Consider the following 27,349-nt stretch of genomic DNA (forward strand, 5'->3'; position numbering starts at 1 on the left):
CTACTTCAATGACAGAATAATGACAAGATCAGCGCTACATTATGAAAGGCTTTGGCACGATCACTGTCATGGGTGGGATAAGGACAGGGGAGCAATTTCATCCCCATCCTGTCTGTCTGTGATAAGCTCCAATGACTTTGGTTGAATCAACACCTGCAAAATAATTTGTCCTTTACTTCAATCTTGGTCTTTCCTGAACACACAATGTTCCACTGGTTTTGAAGTGAAAGCACTTATTTTAGATGCCCAAGAGCTTTAAGGCAATAAAAAAAACCCAACACCTTTTTATTCCACTGTTTTGGGGGGAAATTATTTGTGGAAACAATGGCTTGCATATCAAATTGGGATTGGGGTGGAATCAGGGAGTGGGGTGGCTGGACAGTGGGGCAAGGTTAGTGGGTTGTTACCTAGGGCCAGGGGGTTACCTGATCATTCCTGGCACAGACGGATATCTCCCTTCTTTGCATCCATGTTTGGCAGATGTGGTGTCACTTTTTTATATATACATTCAGTGTTTGTATGTGGATGTTCACATACAAAGTATAGTGCATCTTCACAGCTCAGCATTTAAACTTGCCCTACTCTTATGGCTTCACTTTATAGAATGGCAGATGCCTTTTTGAGCTGAAGAAAAAGAGGGAGAGGTGTCTTCTGAAGCATAGTAGAGAACAGTGATGTGATTGCCATTTGGGGTGAAAAGAAAGTCCAGGAGCAACTGAAGGAAAGCCACAAAAACATCAATATCTTTGAGAATGTTGCTTGTGAGATGCACAAATCTCCACTGTGTATTTATGGGCTCCTCAGTCCCTAGCAGAAGGATGGAACAGGTGTGATTTCTCTTTATGAATTCTCCGCCTTGTCTAACTGGGAAAACCATCTGGTAATGGTACCCATCAACTGGTCCCACCACCTGCAGAAATCTCAAAAGTGAGAAACTGTCCATTATCGTCAAAGAGAAAAGGAGGAATGTGTAAAAAGCCCAATGTATGCAAAAATGTTAATTTGTATACATGGACCTCCAACTACACCAAAGAAGCAGAAGACGGAGCATGTGGGAGCAGGGTGATCAGATGTCCTCCTTTTCCAGTCTGTGTCCTACATATCCACCTTCTGTCCAGGAGCTATTTCAAGATGTCCTCCATTTTTAGCATGACTAAGAATCTTTATTTGCATGCTTTATTTACATGTATATACGTGTTTTTAATTTGTATATGGCACTGTAATGTCTTCAGTTTTTCTTAAAAGGAAGACATTTTGCGTTGCCTTCTCCTCCTTTGCAGTTAGGACATCTGGTAACCCTGGGGGGGGGGAATAACTCACTTGTTCATATCACAATATGAACTCAGTTTTTTGCCGACACATTTAAGTTAGAAATCTAAATACAGTAATAAGTTAGAAATGTTCTCCTTATGGTGGATTGCTATTTATATGAAAGCAGTTTGGAGTTTACCAAAGAACTATCTAGCTCACAATCTCTTCCTACAATGGCTAATCAAATGTCTGTGAGAACCTACAAACAGCACAAACCCTAAGTGCAACAGTATCCTCCTTCTCATGTCCCCCATGCTTAGTATTAAAAAGTGTACTAGCTCCAATATGGAAGATAATATAAGACAGCCTTTCCCCTTATGGCACTTTTCAGATGTGTTGAACAAACTATATGTCCCAACACACCCCATTTTGTTAAGGCTCATCAGTTTAGCTGATCCTTGAGTCTTGCTCCCCTTCCCTGAACCAACCCAAGTTTCCCCAGCCCTCCATAACATTTATCGATTCTGCCTCAGGTGAAAGGATGATAGGATTCTTCGGTTATTATTTTTATTTCGCTAAGATTATCAAATAACTCCAAATTGTTTGGAGGAAAGGAAAGGGGTAGGAGAAGATTGTCTTAATCTTGTCAACAAGGATCATGGGAAATTCTCAGGAAATGTCAAGCCAAAGTAGGAAGGGAGGGCAATAAGTTATGGTGACATTTGGGGGGACTGGGGAGAAGATATCCTCAAGCCAGCAAGTTCATTGGAGATCAATGCTGCACACAGTTGACTGGAGCCACCAAGGAATGCTGCCTTGAAATGATCCCTTAAACCTAAGGAAGGAAAGAAAAGGACAATATGAAACTAGAATTGTACACATGTTCAGAGGCACTCTTCTGATTATTGTAAACTGTGCCAGGGGCCACTTCTGGCATTAACAAACACAGGTTCTAGGGTTGTCACCTATCACAATTTTACAAGCCTAAACCTGTTCCAAAATCAAAATACCTTAAAGTCCAGGGCAAACATTTTCATAGTCTGGCGTGTCATCTTCACTTTCTTGATCACTAGTGCAATCGTTGGCACCAATAGCTGGAAGATGGGTTACAACAGTGGGACATTTAGCCAGAAAAAATGATAATAAGGGACTACAGGAAAAAATAAAGTAGTTGAAAGAAAAAAAGACTCCTTCCCAGTCCATACAGCAGGCTATCCTTACTCACCAAAACATGGTTCTAAGATGGTCGCCTCTGGTTCTAGTACATTGACGTACTCACCTTTGGCAAACAGAGGAAAGATGAAACAGCTGCATTAAGATTATTAGGTACAGCAATAATGCCTCTTCCGTAAACTTATCCAAAAGCAAAGTTAATATGGCAAACAGCAGCATTCCTCTGCTTCTTGTAGGAGTTTGGACCTACAACTCCCATTTTTTGTCATGGCTGATAGGAATTGTCCAAATTTCTTGAGGGTCCCAAGATGGGAAAGACTGGTTTTGACAAATGATTTTTCTCATCCTCCCTACATGATTTCTGCAAGGAAGAAACCAGCATGTGAGGTGGCCATGTGTCCTATATTACACTGTATAGTCCTCTTTTAGGAGGACTATTGGATAACAATCTTACATTTAAAGGGTTTCTGCTCTTTGAAAAGCTGTCCAGTTCAAGTCTGGGTTTCAAGATAAAGAATGCTACAAAGAGAGAGCAGAGGCCTTAAAGCTCCTTGTTTGTGGCTAGCATTAGGATAACAGAATGAAGAGGCACACTGGTCACTGGTCATAAACAAAGTTTATGCATACTGAACCATCAGAAAGCAAAGGTGCTACTTTCTCAGCCATCCACGCAGATGATTTCAGATTTTGGGGTTCCAGATAAGGGAGACTCAATCTAGTGGGTTTTGTTTGTTTTGTTGGTAATTTGTACATTGTCACCCTGGCCTACGAATACATCAGGGAGAAAGGGTCTATCCCAACAAAAGTGTTACTACATTGCTTTTCTGATTGAAGGCACCCACCCACACACTCACAATACGTACTACAGTGAAACAAGGGTTTTTCCTGTCATTATACAGGGTGAGGTGGCCGCTTCAGGTGGCAAAGTTTGAGCGCCTTGATAAAAGGTTAGTTCAGTGTTAGCGGCTTTCTCACTATTTACCATGGGGCAATGGGAAGTGCTTATAGGATTTGTCTACCTCATATGACATCAGTACATGGTTGGCTTTGTACCTTGATTTTACTAAAAGGGAGCTACAGTGAAATGACCTGAGCCAGCTTGCAGAAAATCCTTTAGAAATATGTTCCCATCCATCGTATGAAGTGACATAGCCATTACACCAAAGTTTGTAAAAGGTATTTCCATAATTTTTCAAGCTGCTGAAAGGGAGGAGGTTTCTGTGAAATGTAGTCCAAAATAAGAACAACAACAAACTACTTTAATAAGCTCTGCATTCTGTCACCTCCTTCCAGAGTTGTATACAAACATCTCAGCATCTTCTACTCTCTTGGCTGGCTATACTAGCCCCATTCAGACATTAGGCATGAATGATGGATTCTTAATGATGTACTTTATTATACGGTTTATACGGTTTAATATGGGGGAGTTTTGTGGTCAAATTTCTATCTGTAATTTTGTTTTATGGTGTATTGTATTTATTATATTATTATTATTATCTTGTAAACCGCCATGATCGAAGGAATGGCGGTATATAAATAAATCTCATTCATTCATTCATTCATTCATTCCCTCCGCACTTACCAGGTGAATACCGCTGACACTCTGGCATATTCTCATACTGATCCATGATGGAATCTACAAGTAAAAAAAAAAAAAAAAATAGGGCAAAGGGGGTGGAAATATACACACTTAATATAAGAGAATATAATTTGTGATTTCAGCTATATTGTTGTTACAAGATTCTTGGCTACCGTGGTTTAGTGTTGTCATGTTTTCAAAATAGGTAGCAATAAAGGATAGTCAGAAACTCATGACACACAGAGTTAACAATCAGGAAGTAGCTATTGAAAAGTTTATGTTTTACCTAAATAGCAAATGAAAGTACTGATCAGATTTCAGTTATCCTATCTATGTATTTCTCTGTAAAATTAACGTATTGTCCACGTTCATAAATCACATGATGCACACATTTCTGCCTTTATGAGAGTGCATACCCCAAATACAGGATCTGGGGGCATCTCATTCAATCTATATACAGTAGAAAGAAAAGCTTTCCAACCCTCAAATATGGGACATGCCTTATAATAAGAGACACTTTCCAGCTATATAAGGGACAGGCTTTCTAACTCTCAAATAAGGGACATCCCTCATAATAAGAGACATCTGACAACTCTATCCCGAACTTATGAAGAAAGGTGGGTATAAATCAAATACATAGAACAGTGGTATGCCTAGGGTTGGTGTCATCCAATGTGGGTGACCCTCTCTCTCCCCTCCAACTGTCACACTGGCCTTCCTTCCAATTGCCCAACCAGACCATTGATGCAGCCTCCCAATGGTCCTTTCCAAGCCTGGCACAGCTGGTGGGTGAGCGAGAAAGGGAGACAATGCCCTTTATCACTTACCCAGCAGCCATGCCAGTTCCATCAGGTGTACCACCCCACCAGATGTATACATCCCTCTGGAATGACATATGGTGTGCTCCCCACCGCTGACACACCCCTGAAGAAGCCCCTGGCCTAAAAACAAAGCAAAACAAAACCCATGGATGTTTTAGTTGACTTTTAAACAGTGGGGAAATGGTAGGAATTATCCATCTCCTGAGTGAATGCATCTGTCTTCCCTGATGAGGGCATGGCTCATCAGTGAATGAGGGCAGAGAGAAGCAGGTGAATTCTTGAAGATGGCATTGCAGCCCTGATGTTAGGGTGCGGAACTTACCTGAAGAAGCATGATCTTCATTTCTCTGATATGTAATTGGAACATCAGGTATCACCACACTGGTGGGGTTGAGAGAGAAGGAAGAGCACCTTAGAGCCACATCCCAAAGCTTGGCAATGTTGTCCCCCAAATCCCTCAACTATGCCAGCTGTAAAGTACTGTAACTGTGTAATGTGGATACAATCCCTTCATTGATACAAATATTCACTTTGCATCAATGCATCTCCTGTCATACTCCATTACATCAGAGGGCTCTAGAACTTCTACCACCCATAACCATGGACCATGATGGCAGGGTACAAGGGGAGTTATAATCCAGACTGAGTTATAATAGCTTGACTCTGACCCTCAAGACTTACATGTATCCTGGGACATAGTTCTCTTCATCATCAGTGATGCAAGGTGGTTCTGGAAGCACAGAGACAGGGAAAAAAAAGTTTACCTGTATACATTTTTGGAGCTGCTCAAGTTGCAAGTGCCACATATTAAACTTCAATCATATGACAGTTCACCAAGACCAACTCAGGGGTTCCAGCCCATGCTGTATTGTCCCTGAGGCTGATGTCTGCTGAGCAAATATCTCCCAATGACTCCCACAAGTGATCCAAGCTGCATGCTCTAAAGGAAGGTATGACAGATCTCCTGCTGTTACTCACCTTCATTTTCATAACTGGGGATACTCTCTGAGAAGAAAGAGACATAGAAAAAAGCAGGGTGGGCAGAGAGAAGAAGGAGCTTATCCCATTAACAAATAAGCCGGCTTACCTCTTCCAGCTTGAATTCAGGGTCCATGAAGCCTCCAGATGTTATCATACCTAAATCGCCACCTATCTAGGTTGGATGTCTCGCTCAGTCAGCATTTCTTCATAGTTGTGGAGCTTCCAACTTCAGCAATTGGCCGGCTGAGCAAGGCTTTGACCCAGGATGTATCAGGGTGGCAGCATCCCACCTATATAGGCGGTGATTTAGATATAACAACATCCAGGGGCATCCCGGATCCTGAATTCAAGCTGGAAGAGGTAAGCCTGTTTGTTAATGGGATAAAGCTCCGAAGATGACTAATTAGTTCCATTGAATATCTCCAAACTTCTCAAATGGGCCTCCCCAATTCCTAGTTCTGAATCCCTGTTTTGTTGTTAATAGGGTCAATTCTTCAAAAGGGTCATTTGGATTTCCCATCTTGGAGCTAGAGAAGGGACAGTTTCTCATCTTTCCCTAAAGCAATAGGAGACAATTATGGCCAGTTGTTGTTAGACTTCTGCTTTCATATTCCATTACTACTGGCTATGTTGGCTAGGACTAGTGAGAGTCGCAGAAGAATAATTATCAGGACCACACTTGTGACCATCTGAAGGGGAAAAAAGCCACCCACCCCCGTATGATTGCTTCAGCCTAATATCCCCCCCCCCCTCAGTCCTTTTGGTCACAGAACTCACCATTATCCCCTTCGACTTTGAATGAAGCTGATAGATTTGGGAGACTATATGGAAAGCATCTGCAGTGAGCAAAGGAAGGGAAAGGGGTGTGTGTTAATACTTGTGTGTAAAAACCCAAAGTACAGTTCACCCACCATGGCACAGGTAGAGACAGAGCTTGAAAAGGTTGCATTTTGGAACTACAACCAAATTGCCATGCTGGCTGGGAAATGCTAAGCACTGCAGTCCAAAATTGTAACTTTTCCAAGCTGTAGGAGAGGCCGTACATCTTTCCTCGGCACAGAAGCATCACCTCCCTCCATTGCAAAGCATAATTTCCTCACACCAATCACAGCTCCCCTTGTATCAGTTCATAGGTACTAATGGGGGGGGGGGACCAAATATTTTCTTCACTTTTCCTAGAGACTTCTAAACCCAGATTTATTTTTATTTTGACAAAGGCTGCATCTGCACTGCAGAAATAATCCAGCTTGACACCACTTTAATTGCCAGAACTCAATGTTATGAAATTATTTCTATAGTGTAAATGCACCTAATATGACTTTTGGGAAGAAACCCAGAAGAAGCAATAGACAATATACTTAAGTCATTTTGCTGCCTGAACCAAAGGGAAACATAGTATGTCTCCTCCCTTCCATTCTCTGTACATCCTCACCTCCTCAAGTCTGGCTGGGACTGGATGGCACACAAAGGTGGAGCTGGAAAATCAAAGAAGAGAACTATCAGCAGTAGGACTTGGCAAGATCTCAGCTTCTTGTTCATTTCCATGGCCCAAGAGAAGCAGCATCATGAGACCTGTCCTCAGCCAATTTTACATTATATTTAAGTAACAGATTGGAAACAGAAAGTCCTGCTAGGAATATCTTTATGGCAGAAAGCTAGGAATTAAGCAGAGAAAGGAGTAGGGTAGGAGTGGGGGAAATGTAGTCCTCAACTTGCTGCTGGACTACAACCACCATCAGTCCTAGTCAGTGCAGGCAATTTTAGGGAATTGTGGGGTTTGTAGTCCGATAATATCTGGAGCCAGCATGGTATAGTGGTTTGCATGTTGGACTATGTTTCTGAAGACCAGGGTTTGATTCCCATTTGGCCATGAAACCCACTGGGTGACTCTGGGCAAGTCACATGCTCTCAGCTGCAGGGGAAAGCAATGGCAAACCTCCGCTGAACAAATCTTGCCAAGAAAACCTCATTCACGATAGGTTCACCTTAAGGTCACCATAAACCAAAACGACTTGAAGGCTCACAATACAATATGTGGTGGACCATCTGTTCTTATTCCTTGTTTAAAGAAAATATTTTCCTAGTCCACAGGATGAAAAACCTTCAGTCTTAAGACCACAAAACACAGTGGATCCTTCCTTGGTATTCATTGGGGTTTGGTTCCATGACCCTCCATGGATACCAAGTCCATGGCTGCTCAAGTCCCATTCAATGCAATGGCATAGTAAAATGGTGTCCCTTATATAAAATGGCAAAATCAGAGTTTGCTACTTGGAGTTTATACTTTAAAAAAAAATTCCAAGCCATGGATGCTTGAACTTGTGGATAAGGAATCCATAGATATGGAGGGCTGAATGTATAAAACAAGAGGATAAAGAAAATGCACGTATATTTAAGTAGATGTACGTGAAGATTGTGAGAGATGCAGAAAGCATGATGAACAGTGATTGTACATGTGGAGGATGATAAACTGAAAATGTGAGAGGAAGGAGGTGCTGTAAAACTGATGTGGTGAAGATAGGAAGAGATTTTTTAAAATAATAGACTGACTTTTGTATAGGGGAAAGGAGATTGGTGGGAGAAGAGAGAAACTAAGAGAGGGGAAGATGGTATTTTGTGACCGTTTGGAGATTATCAGAGGGGAGTGTTACCGCATTTGAATCGTATTAGCACAATGTTAACGTGATGACAATGAATACTATCGCACACCATTAGCTGTTCTAGCAGTAATGGCACTCAGGTCATAACACATCCTTTTTTTTGTGTACATATGTACTGTTGCTGTGAGATTTCTAGTACTGCAACACACACACACACACACATACACACACACACACACCATGTTGGCATTTGAAGGAATACCAACAAAACGTTTTGATCGTGAATGTGCATTTTTTCTCGTTCACATAGCTCAATAACAGCCACATTTAAAAGAAAAATTAAACAGGAAAAAAATAGAATTAGTTGTGCCACCCTTCTCATGTCACCGCTGGAAGAAGAGTAGAATTTGGGGATGTTCTAAGATGGGAGGGGAAGAGGTAGGATTGTTGCACACACATCACCTGGAATATCAGCTAGGAATGGAATTTGTTTTTGACCAGGAATGGGAGAAGGCTGGACTGGGTGCGGGATGAGTGCTGAATGAGAACAGGGCAGTGCAATAACATTAATTCTGTTTCCACGCCCAGCCCATTAGGAAAATGCTGTGTGATAATCTCCTTAATGATATGGGAAGGAACAGGGAACAGACAAGACCAAGATTGTGAGGTATAAGGTTGATTTTGAAATAGAGAAGAACAAATAGTTACTCACAGGGAGGACGTCTCAGGACCCTGAATGTCTCATGGCGACCAGTAGTTGGGGGCCTGTGGGGATAACAACAAATCAGTCCAAGTCCAGGGGAGCACAAGAATCATGCTTGATAGATTTGGTCATCTTCTAAATCAGGAGTAGAGAAAGTGCAGTCTGTTTATGGTCTAACTCCACATCCCTGAGAGAATGTTGAGGGTATTTGGGTGCAAAAACTGATTTTTTTTTTTTTAAAAAAATATTTTTTTTTTTGCAGGGAATGCAGCTCTCTAAAATCTCCTGGAGGGCCAAAGTACCTCTAACCCCTGAGTTTCCCCCACCCATCCTAAAACCACCTCCTAAAAACTGCACCAGCCAACACCCTTTCCAGAACTTTGGGGGTAAACAACAACATCAATCAGAAGCTCAGTAATACCAAGTCAGAACAGACTTTTTGTATTTAACAGACACACATCAGTCCACATACTACAGACTTCAACAAGAAGAACTCTAACTCAGCTTCTACTCTGGTCTGTATCTTAGTGGCAGGAATTTTCCCCTTCTATGAAGGACCATTCAGTCGTAAAATCCCACATGAGACTGGAATGGTCTCATCCAGAAATAATTTCCCAGTCTAATCTGCTCTTTATATGAACCTTGTATGCGCTTGTAACCCAATTCAGAACTAACTGCAATCGCAACCACACACACCTTCAAAGTCCTTTGCTAATGTGATTGCATTTGGGCCTTGACATCATACTGTTGCCAGCCCCAGTTTAAAGACTTGGCCAAGAAGAAAGGCAAGCTCTGGAATTTAAGATCTCTGTACTGTTTTGGATGCAACAAGGAGCTGGGCAACCACGTTGTGAATGGGGCAACACACATCTAGAGTATCAGTCCACATCATGAGAGAGACAGAAGGCTCCAGAAAGATGGGTTGGATTGGGGGAGTCAAATCACAACCTCTCCAAACATGTTGGATCATTCACAAGTGTAACTCAAAAAGACATCCAAGTAATATATATGAAACAACTTTAGATAGAGACCACCAAACTAGTGGTTCATCTGGTCAAGCATTGCCTATACCAGTCTTCTCAGTCTGGTGCCCTCCGTGTATGTTGGATTCAAGTTGGCAGTGTTACTTTTTTTACAACTCCCTTAATCATGCAGTGAGCATGGGTCAGCAGTTCTAGACGTTGCGCTCCAACATTTTTCAACCACTAGTGTTGCTGAAAAGAAAATTTTAGAAGTTGTCTTCAGAAGGTAGGAACTGCCATTGTTTTACCTGGCCCTAGATCATACCTCTGCTCTCCAGTCCTTCCCAGCCCAGCCCCACTTTGTCCCAAGTTAAGACAGATAAGACATTGACTCACTTGTCTTCATAATCACTGATAGGTGGTGCTGTTGAAAGAGAAATACACATATCAATGAGTTTAGAAGATCCTGTAGGTTCCCTGAGATGAGAGGAGTGACATGAGAAGTCAGAATCTTTTTTATTCATCAGGGAAGGAAAGATTCAGGGAGGATGCTGGAGTGGAAAGAGAGAAGAGAAGACTTAACTGTCTAATTCGGTGTCCCGGCAGTCAATACAAAGCACAAGTAGAACCACCAGAACTGGGACAGTCAGTGCCAATATCCAGAAGAGGTCACCCGTAGTGAAGACTGCCATGCCACTGGCAAGAGGGACAGTAGAGGTATGATGGAATTGGAGCAGGTACACACTCCAGGGTGAAAAATAGCATCGAGCAGGCTAGTGGTGCAACACATCAAGAGCCCTGTGGAAAACAACCAAAATCTGCATTCAGTGCATTAAACATTTCTCCATTCCCACCTCCAACCCATTTACCGTAAAATAATTTTGGCAGTGGTTGGATTTTTCACATCAAAACAAGAAGAAGATAGACTATAGGAAATTATTTGTTAGCTAAGGCCTGGTTGACCAACTGCCTTGTTCCAAGTGTTCTGGATCTTAACTCCCACCAGCTCCAAGTAGTATGGGCAATGGCCTAGGACAATAAAAGTTGTATGTAGCCAACAAATCTCTGGATTATATCAGTTTATCCTGATGCACAGAGGCTGGTTAGCATTTAACCACAAATGAACTGTTGAAAATGGCCCAAAATGTTTCAAAACAACATTGGAGATGTCAAGATAAGGAGGACACCTTTTTATCCATATGTGGTGGACTTGTGAGAAGGCAAAAAGTTACTGATCTAGGATTTAATAAGTTAATTTTAAAAAATTCTAACAGTAGATTTTGTAACGTTACCAGAAACGTTTTTGTTGGGCAATATAGATAAAGAATTGGATAGTAAATGTGGGTCCAGTTTGAGACTGCTTTAACTGCTAGGGAATTCTGCTAGGGAATTCTGATTGTGAAACATTAAACCTCTTCTGTCAGATAGCTCTGGTATAAACTACATTTCCCAGGATTCCCTAACACTGAGCCAGGGCAGTTAAAGCGGCCTTAAACTGGATTATTTCTGCAGTGCGTTTTGGATCATGGATCACTTATTTGATATATGACAACAGCAACGAGAATACTGTATTATTTGCTCAAACTTGGAAATGGACTAAAGCACTGATAATGGAAGAATGGATTGTTAAGGTTGCTGAGTTTGCTCAGAATTGGAAAATGATGTTGATGATGAGATAGGATTATCAAGGCTATGGAGTTGGCAGAGATAGATAAAGTTTAAATGTCATTGAAGAGAGAAAAAAGACTTTTTTAAAGGATTGGGATCTTTTTAAAAACTTTATTTGAAGAAGAAAAAAAAGAAGATTATGCTTGCAGATTGAGACGCTTGAAAGGATTTTGATGTTGTGTTATTTTGATGTTAGAACCAAAGTGGATTTGACTTAGAAAAGCATTTTAGAGAAGCTGGTTATTTATTTATTTGCTTTGACCTGGTTGGGGTTGGGAGTCAATTTTAATGCTATTATTATATGTTAGTTTAGTTTATGTATTTTCAAGTGGGAGGGGAACTATATTTTAGATAAATTAGGGAAATAGATTTATTTATTGATATTTTATTGTTTTGGTGTTGTGTGATATTTTGTGTTTGTCTATTTTTATTATTATTATGATTGTTGTGTATATTTAAAAAGTTAAGGTTGCTGAGTTAGCCCAAATGGCCAAATTAACATGGGGTTCTAAAGGATAAACCAATTGAAGACTTTTTGAAAGACTGAAAACTGTTTACAGTATAGATTTTTTTTCAGCAATAAAAAATCTAACAATTAAATAATTTGAAGTTATAGTTATTAGTAATCTTAGTAGGATTACTTAGTCGGGTCTGTAAAGATAGAATTTTTTTTTCTTTTTATTTTTCTTTCTTTACAGTTAGGATTGGGGGGATCAGAGTCCTACAGTATATTAACTGTATGTCTTTTCTCTCTCTCTCTCTTTTCTTTTTCTTTCTTTTTCTCTTCTTCTTTTGTCTCCCCTTTGGTTTCTTTATCTTTGATTGAATATTATTTTGAGTGCAAATTAGATTGTTGTGCTTAAAGTTATTTAAAAAATTAAGTTACGTTTTCTGTCCAAGACAATTGCATAGCTAGAAGCAGACCTCTCTTAAGATTTTAACGCTTCAGGCGTAAGCTTAATTTGTCTCTATTCTGAATTTAAGAGATAGTCAAAATGTTGAATAATCTAATTGCATTCTCGGGGAGCATTCTAGGCTGGAATTTATTTTTGCTCTGAGTGACATTAAGGTCTCAGTATTGCTCCACACATAGGAAGGGTAAGCCTTTGAGCACTGCAACTTTGCCTTGCAGTTGTGTTTCTGCAGAAGAGCAGATCAGAAGAGGAGATAATGCACCATTGCTGATACACATTACTAAGGGAACACAGAGCAGTCAGCAGTGCCTAACATCACCAGAAATAGGGTTGCCATTTGTCACAGAAAACCTGGAAAACTCTGGGGTGAAGGAATTACAAAGTGTCCTGGCTGACTGGGCCAGTTGAAGCCATTAAATCCCTGGTTTCTCTTGCATTGCAGACTGATGGGTAGGTTAAAAAGTGGCATTGGTGATGAGGCAGGAAACCATGCAAGAAGACTGGCAGGAGCCTCATCCTACCTTGCAGGCTCCGGTTGCTGCTGCACAGGGGTAGCATTGCCACTGTATTCTTCCATTCCCTCCTCCCTTCCTCTGACAGCCCCACAAGATGGAAAATAAAGGAGGCAAGCAGAGATGGCCTTGTGTTGTATGGTGATTGTGTCAGCGACTTGAGACTAGGACTAGGCAGAATGGTGGAACCACTTCCAAATAGCCTCAAGAAAGTCAAGGGTCTCTCTGGGCCTGCTTGGAAGCCTTCCTTTCTTCACACCAGCTAGGTACTAATACTGGTACTGAGGTTGAAAAATAATGGTAGAAAAAGTGTAATGATCAATGTGTTGAATTTGCATATGAATAATAGGCATAATTATAATAATTTGCATAATGTGAAAATCAGATGCCCGGATATGAGGGGCTGGAATATGGCAACCCTAGCCGGAAAGATCAGAAAACTAGGTGCAACAGGGCTGGCAAAATAACAGGGATGAAAGGAACAGAGCAGTAGAATTCCTACGTGTACCAGTTTAATAAACTTTCAGCCTAACTATTGTTAAATATTATTGCCTGAGCTTCCGTGTGTTGTAATTGAATTGCCATGGAGCTAATCAGCAAATAAACAACAACACCAACACCTGGTTGACATGGATAGATGGGGATGGATTGAGAATGCAGGAAAAACAGTTTGTTAGATGGCTTGGCAAACTAACAATTATAGGTCACCATCCCCCCCCCCCCATCATAATCAGAGGTAATTTTAAACAGGAAAACTGATTCTATCTTGGATCTGAGGAGTAACAAAATAACTGAAGGTGTAGGTAACAGCACAATAACTTTGTCACAAAAGCAGGGTGACCAGATGTCATAACCACAAAGGAGGACAAGCCACCATACAATGTGGGACATTCAAGAAAAAGGTAGGACATTGCAACATTAAAAGTTAAAAACACTAATATAAATAAAAATATAAATTAACTTCATATAGTTTGTTTACAGCTATATTACATATACTATATGTTATTATGTACTCAGCCCTATTTTTCTGATGGATTTATCTTTCTTAAAATTCTTTCTTTCTTTCTTAAAATTCTTTAAAAATCTGAGCAAGACAAATGCTGAAAATTGTACTTTACTAGTAAAACAACCTTGACTGACTCTACATTTAAATTATTATTTTAATTTGTCCATTGTACTGAAATTAAGGGGGGGAACCCTTTCAACATTTTCATTGTGTCCTCAAGCAGCTCATTGCTTAAAACATGGCGTTACTCGATGTGCTTCTTAGCCATACTCAAAATGGAGGACATTTTTAAATTCCTTCTGGATAGAATGTTGAAATTTAGGGCATGCCTTAGAAAAGGAGGGTGTCTGGTCACCCTGCACAAAAGGGATTATAGAGTGCAGAAGCAAACAAAGAAAATGAAGTGTGTGCATGTGATCTGACTCTCCATATAGCTGTGAAACCTACAAACAGGTTGCAAAAAGAGCAAGTTCACTTTCCCAATCCACTCCCAGCCTTCCTATTTTTCCCCAGCCTCAAACTACCAAGCTAAAGAAAAATGTAAAAGTCACTAAATACTAAATACAAATTGTGTATGTGTGTGTAGCTGCCTTCAAGTTCTTTCTGACTTATGGCGACCCTAAGGTGAAGCTATCATGGGGTTTTCTTGGCAACATTTGTTCATAGGAGGTTTGCCATTACCTTCCCCTGAGGCTGAGAGCATATGATTTGCCTAAGGTCACCCAGCAGGCTTCATGGTCAAGCAGGAATCAAACTATGGTCTCCAGAGTCATACTCCAACACTCAACCCACTATGCCACACTGGCTCTCTAAACAGAAGCTAATCCTTTTCTATACTGTTCATTTCTGACTGTGGTGCTAACAAGGATTCCAAATCCCATTTAATGGATGGGATTTGCAGGAATGCAAAATGAAAGGAAAGATAATTTTTTTAAAAAAACTAAACATATAAAATAAAAACCCACTATGCAGAAAATCCCATCACACACTCCTCCAGATTACAGGTGTCAAATGGAAATCCCCACATTCATTATCTGCCAGCCACCAAGCCTTTCTTGGTTCTTGCCCACTCATTCACCCCAGGCAATGTTTTTGCTTTTGTGAGATGGCATGTGAACATGCAGACTAAAAGAGTAGGAATGGCTCTTCTAACATACCCTCCATCATGTCAGAAATGAAAAACAGGACAATAGTGGCCAAGAAATATTAGAGTGTGGCTAAAATGTCAAAAGGTATTAATTAACAAGGAAGAATACAGAAGCTAGGAGAGGCTGGAGCAGTTTGTTTTAGTCTGAGCTTCCTGGCCAGGGCAAGATTCTGCCCTCTCCTCTTCTCCCACCCTCCTGAGTTAATGAAGTGCAAACTACTTTTGCATTTTGAACTTCATTTGTTATAACTGAAGTAAGTTGAGGATAAAGGGGGAAAGAGGCAAGAAGAGAGGGGAAACTGCTACATTTTAAAAGCAGCTGAAAAAGCAGGATGAAAGGATTAATAGGGACTGAACCTGCCAAGTAAGGACAGTTATGCTCTAGCCAGGATGGCTAACTGTTAAGAACTTCTTTTTGTCAGACTGAAAGGACTATTATGTACAGTAGCTCCCCATCATGATTGAACCAGAACTATATATTTCCAACTGGTAGTAGCTCTTTGCAGGTTTCAGACAAAGAACTTTGGGGAAGGCAAATTTCTTCTCTGCCTCTATCGTGTCTACAAGGAGCCAGCCAGCAGAATTGTTTCAAGTGGTCAGAGGTCTTCCACACTCAGGTCAGAGAGAGAAAAATTTAGAGAAGTCAATAGTCTGCAGTGAACAACTTGCCCAGCACTTTGCAGATAGAATAATTCAGATCAGTTCTGACTGTTGGATGCTATAACTGATACAGATCCAGTGCATATAGTTTTGGCCCTTGCTTGTCTAGTGAAATGGCTACTTTTCAATTTGTACAATTTGAGGATGTGAACGGGATTCTTGGAGATCTGTAGGTTAGATGCCTGTGTTTTCTGGCTTATTTTTTAAAAAAGGAATGAATGCGTGGGTAAAGGGAGTGGTTAATACCTTCCTAAAACCATTATTTAAAAAGCACTTGCTAGTTCCCTATTTATGATCTAGTCTCTGACATTCCACTTTTGGGCAAGGTTCTGGAGCAGGTGGTGGCGGCTTTGGGTTTTTGGACAAGATGGATTATCTAGATACATTTCAATCTTGTTTCAGGTCTGATTATGGGACCGAGACAGCTTTGGTCATCTTAGTGGATGACCTACGTTGGGAATTAGACAGGGGGAGCGTGTCCCTATTGGTTCTGTAATGTCTGCTGTTGCATATAAGCAGACTCACACACTGATAGGCAGCAGAGGTAAGATTTCCCCCCCACAAACTCCAGCAAAGCATTGTGGAAACACAGGGGCCTCAGCCCATTAAATACTCTGCAGCTGCAGTAAAAGCAGATTTGTTTTAAAGACACATCATGCCATATCTCTATTTCAAAAAACAGAAAAAGAAATACATATCATAGAATGCATTAAAATACTGTATTTTGCATACATATCAATATATTCAAAAGTTTGAAAACATTACAAAAATTACAAACAAAAAACCCCAAGCATATCTGCCTTGAGATGTTACATACACGATACAAGTCTGCTGCTGTATGCACATGTGCCTCATAAGATCGATCATGATCTTCATTGACCTTTCCTACATCACTTAAGAGAGCACCGAGAAACTCAGCAGATTGGGCATTTGGTTCATCTTGCCTTTTCAGATGCCTGCCTTTGTAGTCATCACTTACTCATATTAAGCAGATACACCTGGCCTTCTGAAGTTCTCACTCAATATGAATCTAGTTGCTTACATTTTTCTGTAACAGCAGCAGAGAGCCACTCTTCTTTACAATCTGCTGTTATATCACAGAAATGTTTTTGCTTGTTCTGAACTCTCTGAAAGTCCTGATGCATATTTGTAGGTATCTTAAGATGTAGAACAGTGGGCCTTTGGCTTGGTTCTAGGACCCCCTGTGGATAGTAAAATTTGTGGATGCTCAAATCCCATTATATACAATGGTGTAGTAAAATGGTGTCCCATATATAAAATAGCAAAATCAAGGTTTGCAGTTTGGACACACACACACACACACACACACACACACACACAGATACTGTATACACACACACACACTTAAACTGTGGATGTTTGAATCTCTGGATTCAGAATCCATGGATATAGAGGCCTAACTGTAAATTAGTTCTTACTGGAACTTTACTTCTTAACAGCCTGCCTATTAACATTTGTGCAATTGAGTATGGGATCCTTTTAACTGATATAGTCCAGTATTCAAACAGTGCCGAATGCAGATCCACACGTGCATCTCCTACCTTTTTTATAGACAGGATTGCTTGTTCTGCCATTCCATTAGATTGTGAATATCCTGGACTACTAAAACATTGCTCAAATCCCTACTCTCTGGTAGACGTCTAAAATTCTTAACTAGCAAAGGCCGTATTATCAGTCACAACTATTCCTGGTGTTCTATGGCAAGCAAACACAGATTTAAACCTATCAATCAGGTTTTTTCAGTCTTATCAGGTAAACATAATACTTCTGATTATTTTTAAAAGTAATCAGTCACCAGAAGAAAAAAGGAATTGTTTTGTTCAACACTATCTACGCCCACCTTCTCCCATGGTATTTCAAGAATTTCATGTCATTTAAGTGGCTCCTTTTGATTGCTTGGAGCAAAATAAACAAAAAGAAAATGATTTCCAAAAATTATCTGTGTCTTTTGACGTATCAGTCCAGTGTATCAATCCTCTTGCCCTAACTTTAGTTATCTGAATGCCTTGAGGAGACACATGAAGCTGTGTGAGTATACTCTGCCTTTGAGATACAGGAATAATAATCCTATCTCCCATGAAAAGAATACTATCTTGGCACCACACATGGCCCTTCACAGGCCAAAAGGACCTTGCCAGTGGGATAACACCTGATATTGTGGCCATCCCTCCTCTACATATGCTTGAACCACTGGAAGTTGACCATCTTTCCAGGCATCAGTTTAGAAAACAACATGAAACAACTGTTGTTTGAGAATGTCAAAAACTTTCTGATGTTCTGCCATCCGCTGAACTATATATTTTTAAACAGATTTCTTAATGGTGCTGTCAACTCTGCCACCCAAGGAATGTACTTTGCCAGATATTGTATTGATTCTAAAATTCTGAGCACAGCTTGTATATCCTGAGTGGGCTTCATTTCCTGAATAGACTGAACTTTCTCATTATCTGGTCAAACTCCCCCAAAAATCACTGACCCATGTACTTTACATAACTGAATCCTTATAAAATTTCATATTCTCAGCATGTGCTGGTTCCATAACGTGATGTGAAATATCATGCTGCTCAGTTGTCTCTGCTGCTATGATCATACCATCAGTTATCATATATACTCTTTAAATATACCCAAAAGTTTCCTGATTTTTGTTGTTGAAAAATTTCACTTGAGGACTCATGCCGAAATGGAAAACAATTAAAAACATACCTTCCCCAGGGCATATTGCACATACATAATGTTGATGAGGCTCTATCAAGTTTCACCTGCCAATAACCATCTTTTTCACCTATAATAATAAATATTTTATTTCTTGATAAATGATCCAAAACTTCCTCTGCTGTAGGAATGGTATAATGTTGTCTCTGAAATACTTTATTAAGATCCTGTGGATCAATACATATATGCAAAGGCCCTTTTCCCCCATGTAATGACAAGGCTACTCACTACATCTTTAGCTATAACGCCTTCATTTTCCATCTGATATAAAGCATCTTTTAAGCTATCATATATTGCAAAAGGCACTCTCTGACATGCCTGAATAACAGAAGCAATTGTCAGATCGATATGTATGTGATGGCGACCTTGAAATTTACTTAGACCTCGAAATATCTCAAAATAGAGGTTGAACAATCTTTCCAGTGTTAGAGGTTCAATCGTATGTACATTATTAGACCAACTAACTAAATCCAACATTTCACAAATTTGGTCTAACTAGTAATGGAATTACTAAGCAATCTATTACATAAAATAATAATTTAGCCATCCCTTTTTGAAGTATAACATTCAAAAAGACAACCATTCCCAATGGTTGCAATCTTGCCCTACCATAGTCCAGAAGAACTACATCATTTTTTGCCTGGTAGCTTACAATCTATATTAAATGGCAAGCAGTTTGCTTCAGCTCACATACTTAAATTTAATAGAACACTTAATTTAACATTGTTATCAGATCTGGCCCCATTGACATATGCTTTAGTTACATCCTAATTGGATTACTGTAACATGCTCTATGTGGGACTCCTTTTGAAGAGTATTTAGAAATTTCAAGTGGTCCAAAGAGCTGAAGCCAGAATGCTAACTGGAGTTGGCTACAGGAAACATACAACTCCCCTGTTGCACCAGCTTCACTGGTTGCAGACCGATTCCTGGGCACAATTCAAACTGCTAGTTTTGAACTATAAATCCATATATAGCTCAGGTCCAGATTATTTGAAGGATTGTCTTTTCTCTTATGAATCATTTTGCACTTTGAGATCTGCAAAGGAGGCCCTTCCCTCTGTCCCACCTCCTTCACAGGTACATCTATTAGGAATGTGGAAACGGGCCTTCTCAAAGGTTGCTCCCAGGCTCCCTTCCCAAAGACGTTAGACTGGCACCCTTCCAACTTTTTATTCACGGACATGTAAAGGATTTTTTTGTTTCAACAGGCTTCTAATGATTGACTATATAAGGCAGTCCCAACAAAATAATGTGCTGGATCTTTCTAATTGCTGTGCGTACATGTTTAATGATATATGTTTTAATCTGGTTTTAATTTTTGTTGTTGTTTAATCTTGTTTTAACTTTTGCGTCTTATGCATTTTTAACAATATGTTTTCTTTTAATTTGTTGTAAGCCTTTTTGAGTCCTGAACTGGGGGAAAGCTGGGATAGAAATAAATATAATAATAACAACAACAATAACAACAAAAGCATTTGCCGAAGTCGGCAGGAACATTGCCAACAGATTTTTTTAAAAAAAATATTCCGAGGCTTACTGAGACAACTTTACCAAACACATACTGATGAAACTTCTTCATTGCAATTCTTTCTCTATTTGGGCTTAATTTGGGCATAGCCAACACCTCTGTCTGATATTCTTCACTGAAATGCTGGGAACAGAGCCTGAACCTTTCTGCAAGCAAAGCACAATCTTCATCAGTGGGCTATGGCCCCATATGTGAATGAGGGGTTAGTATACTTACAGATAAAAACCTCCAAAAATGTGCCAGATATAATTTGCCACACCACTATCCACACATACAAAAAAAACTTTTAAAAAAATGGGGTCCAGAACTCCTAGGTTCTTTGGAAGGATTCTTTGCCCCTGCCCTGCCCCCCAAAACACCCCAAAAGAGTGTGGGAACTGCAGAGGGAGGGGGGTGACTCATCCTAGAGACAACGACCCACAGCCGGATTTGGGTACTGGCAAATGAAGTTTGCTCTGTGTTGTGGGTGCTGTGGGAGGTAGTGTGCAGCTGAAACTTTGCACAACCTGGCCTTTGAGGGATGGGGGCAGGGAATGGTGTTGAGGCAGTCCATTCACCTCTCAGTACGACTCAGTAAATGACTATGTGTGTGCACCAAGAAATGGATAGGTCTCATATAGTTGGCTCTTCTTTACAATGGCTTTCTTTACATACACATACACACCCCACTTGATTAGAGCCCTGGCAACAAGTCAAAGTGACCACAAACCATGGATTTTGTTACAGGACAGAAAGTGGAAGTTTAGTGGAGGGAACTGGGGCAAAAGGGGAAAGCTCATACACACATTCAACCAGACTTGGATGTCAGGATGATCATTGCATGAATAGATTCCATTTATTCTGTTCTTTTCTATAATGTAACTAGCTGTTTTTTTTTCTTTTTAATTATCACTGACTTTCCCTTCCAGCTCAACTCAGTTTAAGAGATGGGCAATCTGAGAGAATGAAAGCAAAAACCACAGGAAAAGAGAGAGAGATTGTATCAAGACCACGGGTGGAGGAGGCAACCAAAGGGAAGGTGGGGAGCAAATGGAGGCAAAACGTCAATTTCTAAAATCCCTCACATTAGATTTTAAAAGACGTCATCTCAAGCTGCCCCTCAATTCCTTTGTGCTTAGCTACTTTCCCCCATCATTCTTCTTTTCTCAACTCTTGCCCCCAGTCACACCATTAAGTCCTATTCTCTAGGACTACAGTAGTTTCTTTTCTTCCCAAGAATGACATCTTGCAACAAGAAACAATACCAGAGCAGAAATTAAACTCCTCCTCAGCCTTCCCTGCTTTCTCCAACTCCCATCAGTGCAGACTCACATCTGGGGTTCTCTTCCCAGTTCCATGCCTGGACGAAGTCTTCGCTGCTGTGACAGATGCAGTAGAAGCTGCTGCTGTTCAATTGCTTGGGCAGGAAGGAAACACCACAGCCACCAGCAGGAAGTCAAAAGGCAGGTGCACTAAAACACGACATGAAACAGGAGGGAGAAGAGAGGAGGGAAGGTAGGCACACTGTGTTTAACATCATTCGTGTCCACGGATAATGCTTAAACATCAAGTTGACACCTGAGGATGCTTTTGACTTGCTTCATTGCTCCCTGTGTCAGAGCCATCTCCCATTTCCAGAGGACCCTTGAATTTTGCCAAGTGTAACTGCACTTGAGAAACACTCAGTTTCATGTTGTGTTCAAGGGATCCTTAGAACAACACTTGGCCAACTTAGGCTTGTAAATAACCATTTACTCATGACTGATATGAAGTGCCTCAATATAAGAGGGCAGAGATTTCTCTCTTTCAGCATAAAAAATAAGAGTCAAGGAGGGCAAGTCTTGCAGCAGCTTTGAAGTGGGTTTTTTTTAGCATGAGTTTTCATGGATTGTAGTCACACTAATGGAAGAAATGGATTGAAATCCATGAAAACTCATGGTATAATAAATCAGGTTTCAAAGGTGCTGCTACATTCTACTGTGTTCCCCACCATTTTTTTAAAAAAAAATTGAAACAGACCAAGTCAGATAACTCTTTAAGATTCTCCTTTTTCAGAGGGTTTTTCACACAAAAGTGTACCCAAATTATTTTGTAAAAAAATAATAATCCTGTGGACTAGTCATTTATGTACATTTATGTACATAGCTGCTCACCTTGTATTGTGCTAAAGTCCCAAAGTTCCTTCAGGTTATCTGTTAAAGGACTATCTTGGGTCCATCAGTAGCATTCACTGCAGTTCTGAGCCTCTTCCTTTAACGTGCACATACATTTTTCCAGTTGGTGTTCTTCAATTCCAGTCACACTTTGACAATTTGCGGAATGTGCTGTGATGGCAGGCCCTGTGGCGTGAACAACAGATTTGCTTGGTGGCTCTTGGACTTCAGGTTGTGGTAGAGGGGAGCAACAGTGGTAGTGAAGAAACAACAAACCTGTCCCATTTTGCTTTCTTTCATATTTGAATTTTTAAAACCTTTACATTTCTTCTCCATATGAAAGACATGAGTGTAAACTGTGTGAAATCTCCAGCCATTTTCAGTAGTCAAAATCAGCAAGTGCAGTTATCCTCAGCCTCTTGTTTGGCTGGGGGAATGACAAACCTCATTCAGCATTACAAATGGAAACTCAGATTTTTAAAGAACTGAGCACTCAGAACCCTACGCCTGAATGAATGGATCATGATTTTTTTAAAATCTCAAATTCTATCACACTTATGAAATTGGCTAATTCTGAAAAGTGAACTTCAAAATAATCCCAACACAATGCACACATACACACTCACCTTGGCTGACCATTAGCAGTTTGGAAGACCATTTGGAAGACAGCATTATTAGCTATTTGGAGGACAGAGATACTGATATTAATGGAGTTTTTCACAGAGATAAAAGATGTGCCCTATCCAGAAATGGGCATAAGAACAAGGGGGCAGAGGGGGGATTCTCTCAGTTCTTACAGGCCACATTCCTGCAGCAGGCGGCATCAAAGGACCAGATCCAAAATACCACCATATTTTAGTCAAAATTTTTACTGCTTCTATCCACATCTTATGAAAGGTATTTAATATGTTTACTGCAATATCCAAGGCTTAGAAGAGGTGTTTAAAACTTTTTCCATAGAAGAAAGCTTTATAAAAGCTGGAAAATAACCCAGTAGTGACACTGTGGAGAAGTCCAATGTGTCAGGACCAGAGATTCCTCACCCCAGGTCTGCATGCTCAGTAGAATCAAATCATAAAACTTCCAGGCCTGTAACACCAGGGATAACCCTCCACAACTTTTCTGGCTCAAGGAACAACTTGGTCTCACTCTTTTTTTTGACCAGTTGTTTTCTAATATGCATGGCATTTAAAAAAAAAATGCATCCTGTGTGCCTCTCATAAAAATGGTGCAGCCTAAGAAAAGCTTGTAACAGTTCTGCTGATTCTATAAAATGAACACGTGAGCAAGAGTTTCAAAAGCCTTTTTTGCACATGGAGGTGCTATGCAACAAAAATCACACTTTGATATAGTGAAAAACACCCAGCCTTGTCTCCTCTACTCCTGTTACAGCTAAGAGACACAGAACTGATTTGTAAATCCAAAGGCACTGTGACAAATCCTATCTTCCCATTTCTACACTGAGCCCTCCAGTCCTCCTCCTTGGCACCCTTCTCTTCTTTGTTCCACACAAATCAGAAAGCCACAAAGAACTGTGTTCATTTATAATGCCATTACAGGAAGACATGTCATCATACATTCTTCAACTGTTAAGTCAAGCTTTAAAGAGCAGCTTTACAGGCACTTTCTCTGAACAGAAAAAAAATGAGAGGGGTGTGTTAAAGTTATTTAAGAAATAAAACAATGTTAAAATATTAAAATCAAGTTCTGAATTAAGCAAGAAATGAATATGAACTTGAATGAATAACACCCATCCACTGGCCTGCATTTCCTTGATTGGCAAATGCTTTTCTATTTCTTCTGTCTCAGGGAGGAACAGAAAGGCAAAAGTCCAACTATAGAGTTTCTGCAGAACCTGCTTGTCTGCCTTTTCCGATCTCATCTTAGCAACCATAAGGACTAAACAGAGATTTTGCAAATAAAATGAAAGAAAGCAGAAGACTTTCTCAAGGCTTGGACTCTGCACTCAGTACCAGAACTTTAAGCAGCGCAGTCAGAATCTGCATTAAGTATCTACAGCCTGTGGCATATAAGCAGACTGGACCTAAGTGTCACTGATTTAATTTCCCAACCTATAGCAAGATCATTCTGTCTGTAACAGCTTAGATTTAAAAATAGCACTGCTTGTTGTATCAAGGCTTTTACAGAGACTCAGAAATATATTGTGGCATAAGCCTTCAATGAGCCAGAGCCCAGTTCCTCAGATGCATGAAAGGATCATATAATCATAGAGTTGGAAGAGACCGCAATGGCCATCCAGTCCTGCCATGCAGGAAAACACAACCAAAGCACTCCTTACAGATGGTCACCCAATCTGGTAAAAAAACCTCCAAAAGAGACTCCACCATACTCCAAGCCAGCATATTCTACAGTCAAACAGCTCTTACTGTCAAGAAGTTCTTCCTAATATTGAGGTGGAATCTTTTCCTGTAGCTTGAATCCATCGCTCTGTGTCCTAGTCTCTGGAGCAGCAGAAAACAAGCTTGCTCCATCTACAATATGTTGTTGTTGCCTTCAAGTCGGTTGTGACTTATGGGGATCCTAAGGTGAACCCGTCATGGGGTTTTCTTGGCAAGATTTGTTCAGAGGTTTGCCATTGCTTTCCCCTAAGAGCATGTGACTTGCTCAATTACATTCTTCCAAATATTTAAACATGGCTCTCATGTCACTTCTTAATTTTCTCTTACCCAGGCTAAACATATACAGTCGCCCCTCTTTTGCTGCAGAGCAACCGATCTGGAGCCCCCCCCCCCCGCCCGAAAACAAAAAATCACCACTATTCAAGTCCCATTGGCTTGAATGACAACTCATGCTGCAGATACACATCCCATTCCCCCCACCCCTCTGTTTGCCACCCACAAACAAGTGAGGGATGTGGACTCCAAGTCTGCAAAAACAGAGGGTGACTGTACAACTCCCTCAGCCTTTCCTCATGTCCTCAGTTTTCTCATTTCTCACAGATATACATATTCAGTTACATGCTCATGGATACAGAGAAGAACTGTTGGGTTAAAAAGCCATGAAGTACAAAAGGTAAAACCTCTCTATCCATTTTTTGGGAACCGTGCAGCCCTCCAGATGCTGAACTGTAACTTCCGGTACTACTCACCATTGTCTACGCTGGCTAGGGCTGTTGGGAGTTGCAGTTCAACATCTGGAGGGCTGCATTATTCCCATCCTTTGTGGACAGCTATTATACAATAGAGCCATTCCCCAATTCACATTTCCCTCCTCTTGTACTCAAATGTGTTATATGTGATTTTACAAAAATAGTGATGGACTTCACTATCAGTCAACATGACAGTGGGTTCTAGAATGTGTAATTTTATGTTAGCTATATAAAAAAATAACCTTTAATGTGCTCAAATATTTAGTCAGTTGCACGAAAAATTCAAAAAAATTATTTCCACATCCCATCCTAGGAACATTACTTTGGAAGCTATGGAATCTGCATTCTTTGACACCCTGGATAAAAAACTGAAGAGAATAGATCACATCATTTCAAGGTAGCTATGGCATAAGCAATTTCAATAGTCAAATCAAACAACTAAAATGTGCCACTTAATGAAAGGAAAGAGTCAGATGACTGTAGGGTTACCCAAAAATTCTTCAAAACTTGCAATTGGATAAGTCACATCTCTTCACCCAATGGGAGGATGATGAATTTCATGCCCCTAAAAGCCATCCTCCATGCACCACACAGGTGAGATCACCTTTCTGCATGCTTCTCCAGACAGCCATCATAATTTGAAACAAGAAGATTAACAAGGCATTTGCAAGTACTGAAAACCTGAAACAGTGAAGGCCTGAAGACAAAAATATTTCTCAGTAGAAGCTTTCCCTCTTCTCTCTGGCCAGGCAAATTCTCAGCGCTTCAGAGGAAGATAACACTATCTTAAAGAGGGAGAGAGAGAGAAAATGCTATCTCTCCCCAATATGGAGCCACCACAGAGTTATCACATTTTAAAAAAAGATACTGTATCCTTTATAACTTTGTCCTGATTTCAAAAACATCCACTCTGTAAGACTTATCCAGTGTTTTCTATAATAAACATCTCATTTAATGTCCAGAGTTTATTAAAGGCTGATTTACAGCCATGTTTTAATGTCTTAAAGTTCTTTGCTTTACCATAAAGCAAAGATTCAAAGTTACCTCTTTGGGCTCCGATTTCCAGAAACCAGCAGCCAACGCTGCCCTGGCCACAAGAGCTGGGGGGGATTCTGCATGTTGTAATCCAAAGGAGGGACATTTTCAAGCTCTCTCCCAAAGCTGTTGAATAGTGTCCTTCTGGTTCACAACTGAGAGCAAGAATGGTGTAGTGGTTTGAGTGCTGAACTATGATTCTGGAAACCAGCATCCTTCACTCAGCCATGGAAATGCACTGGATTATCTTTGGCAAGTCACACTCTCTCAGCTTGAGTGGAAGACAAAGGCAAACCCCCTCTGAACAAAGCTTGCCAAGAAAACCCTGTGACAGATTTACCTTAGGGTCACCATAAATTGGAAATTATGTGAAGGCTCACAACAACAGGATTCATAACCCATTAACCCCAGTATTTCTCTTAGCTCTACAGAAGAAATCCCTCCCTTTTTGCTAACCTGGTTGGAAGGAACATGATGCAGTCATACTGCTAAAGCTAAAGAGCTCTGGGTCTGAACAGAGCCTTAATGAGAGGGCCAGCTAGGATCCTGCTGACACAGCCTGGATTTCCAAAATATAGGGTGGGCGTGGGACTAATGAAATCACAACGACAACTGGAAATGTTGCCACCTCTTCTTCTCCACCTGAAAATTACGACATGACTCTGGGTAAAGTTTGTGCTTTATAAAAAAATGCCACATACAACAAAAAAGTTACTTTCCCCTGCCATTCACAAAAACCACCCTTCCTGGGTCCATTCAGAGAGTCCTTATCTCCCTATGTCCATTGAATGTGGAAGCCATAAGTCTATTTGCCTTCCTCCCACAACTGGAG

The 27,349-nt window shown here is 40.4% G+C and overlaps 1 protein-coding gene across 4 annotated transcripts; it reads right to left on the minus strand.

Moving 5' to 3' along the window:
• Positions 1-1,804: 1,804 nt before the first annotated feature.
• On the minus strand, positions 1,805-24,782 carry LAT (linker for activation of T cells). 4 transcript variants are annotated; one of them, XM_042476683.1, is made up of 14 exons: positions 22,374-24,782; positions 21,553-21,692; positions 10,654-10,868; positions 10,467-10,494; positions 9,118-9,170; positions 7,238-7,280; positions 6,583-6,641; positions 5,803-5,829; positions 5,506-5,554; positions 5,147-5,205; positions 4,007-4,060; positions 2,477-2,530; positions 2,262-2,345; positions 1,947-2,086 (listed from the first exon to the last, which is right to left on the minus strand). In XM_042476683.1, exons 3-13 carry the CDS (start codon positions 10,760-10,762, stop codon positions 2,263-2,265), a joined length of 618 nt encoding a protein of 205 aa, XP_042332617.1. In that variant the 5' UTR covers positions 10,763-10,868; positions 21,553-21,692; positions 22,374-24,782; the 3' UTR covers positions 1,947-2,086; position 2,262. The 4 variants fall into 4 exon arrangements, with proteins under 4 accessions (XP_042332619.1, XP_042332617.1, XP_042332620.1 ...); XM_042476685.1 differs by lacking the exons at positions 2,262-2,345; positions 2,477-2,530 and having other exon boundaries at positions 1,805-2,086; XM_042476686.1 differs by lacking the exon at positions 5,803-5,829 and having other exon boundaries at positions 1,975-2,345.
• Positions 24,783-27,349: the final 2,567 nt, after the last annotated feature.

This window comes from Sceloporus undulatus, chromosome 6, assembly GCF_019175285.1.
Source record: "Sceloporus undulatus isolate JIND9_A2432 ecotype Alabama chromosome 6, SceUnd_v1.1, whole genome shotgun sequence".
NCBI classification, from domain to species: Eukaryota; Metazoa; Chordata; class Lepidosauria; order Squamata; family Phrynosomatidae; genus Sceloporus; species Sceloporus undulatus.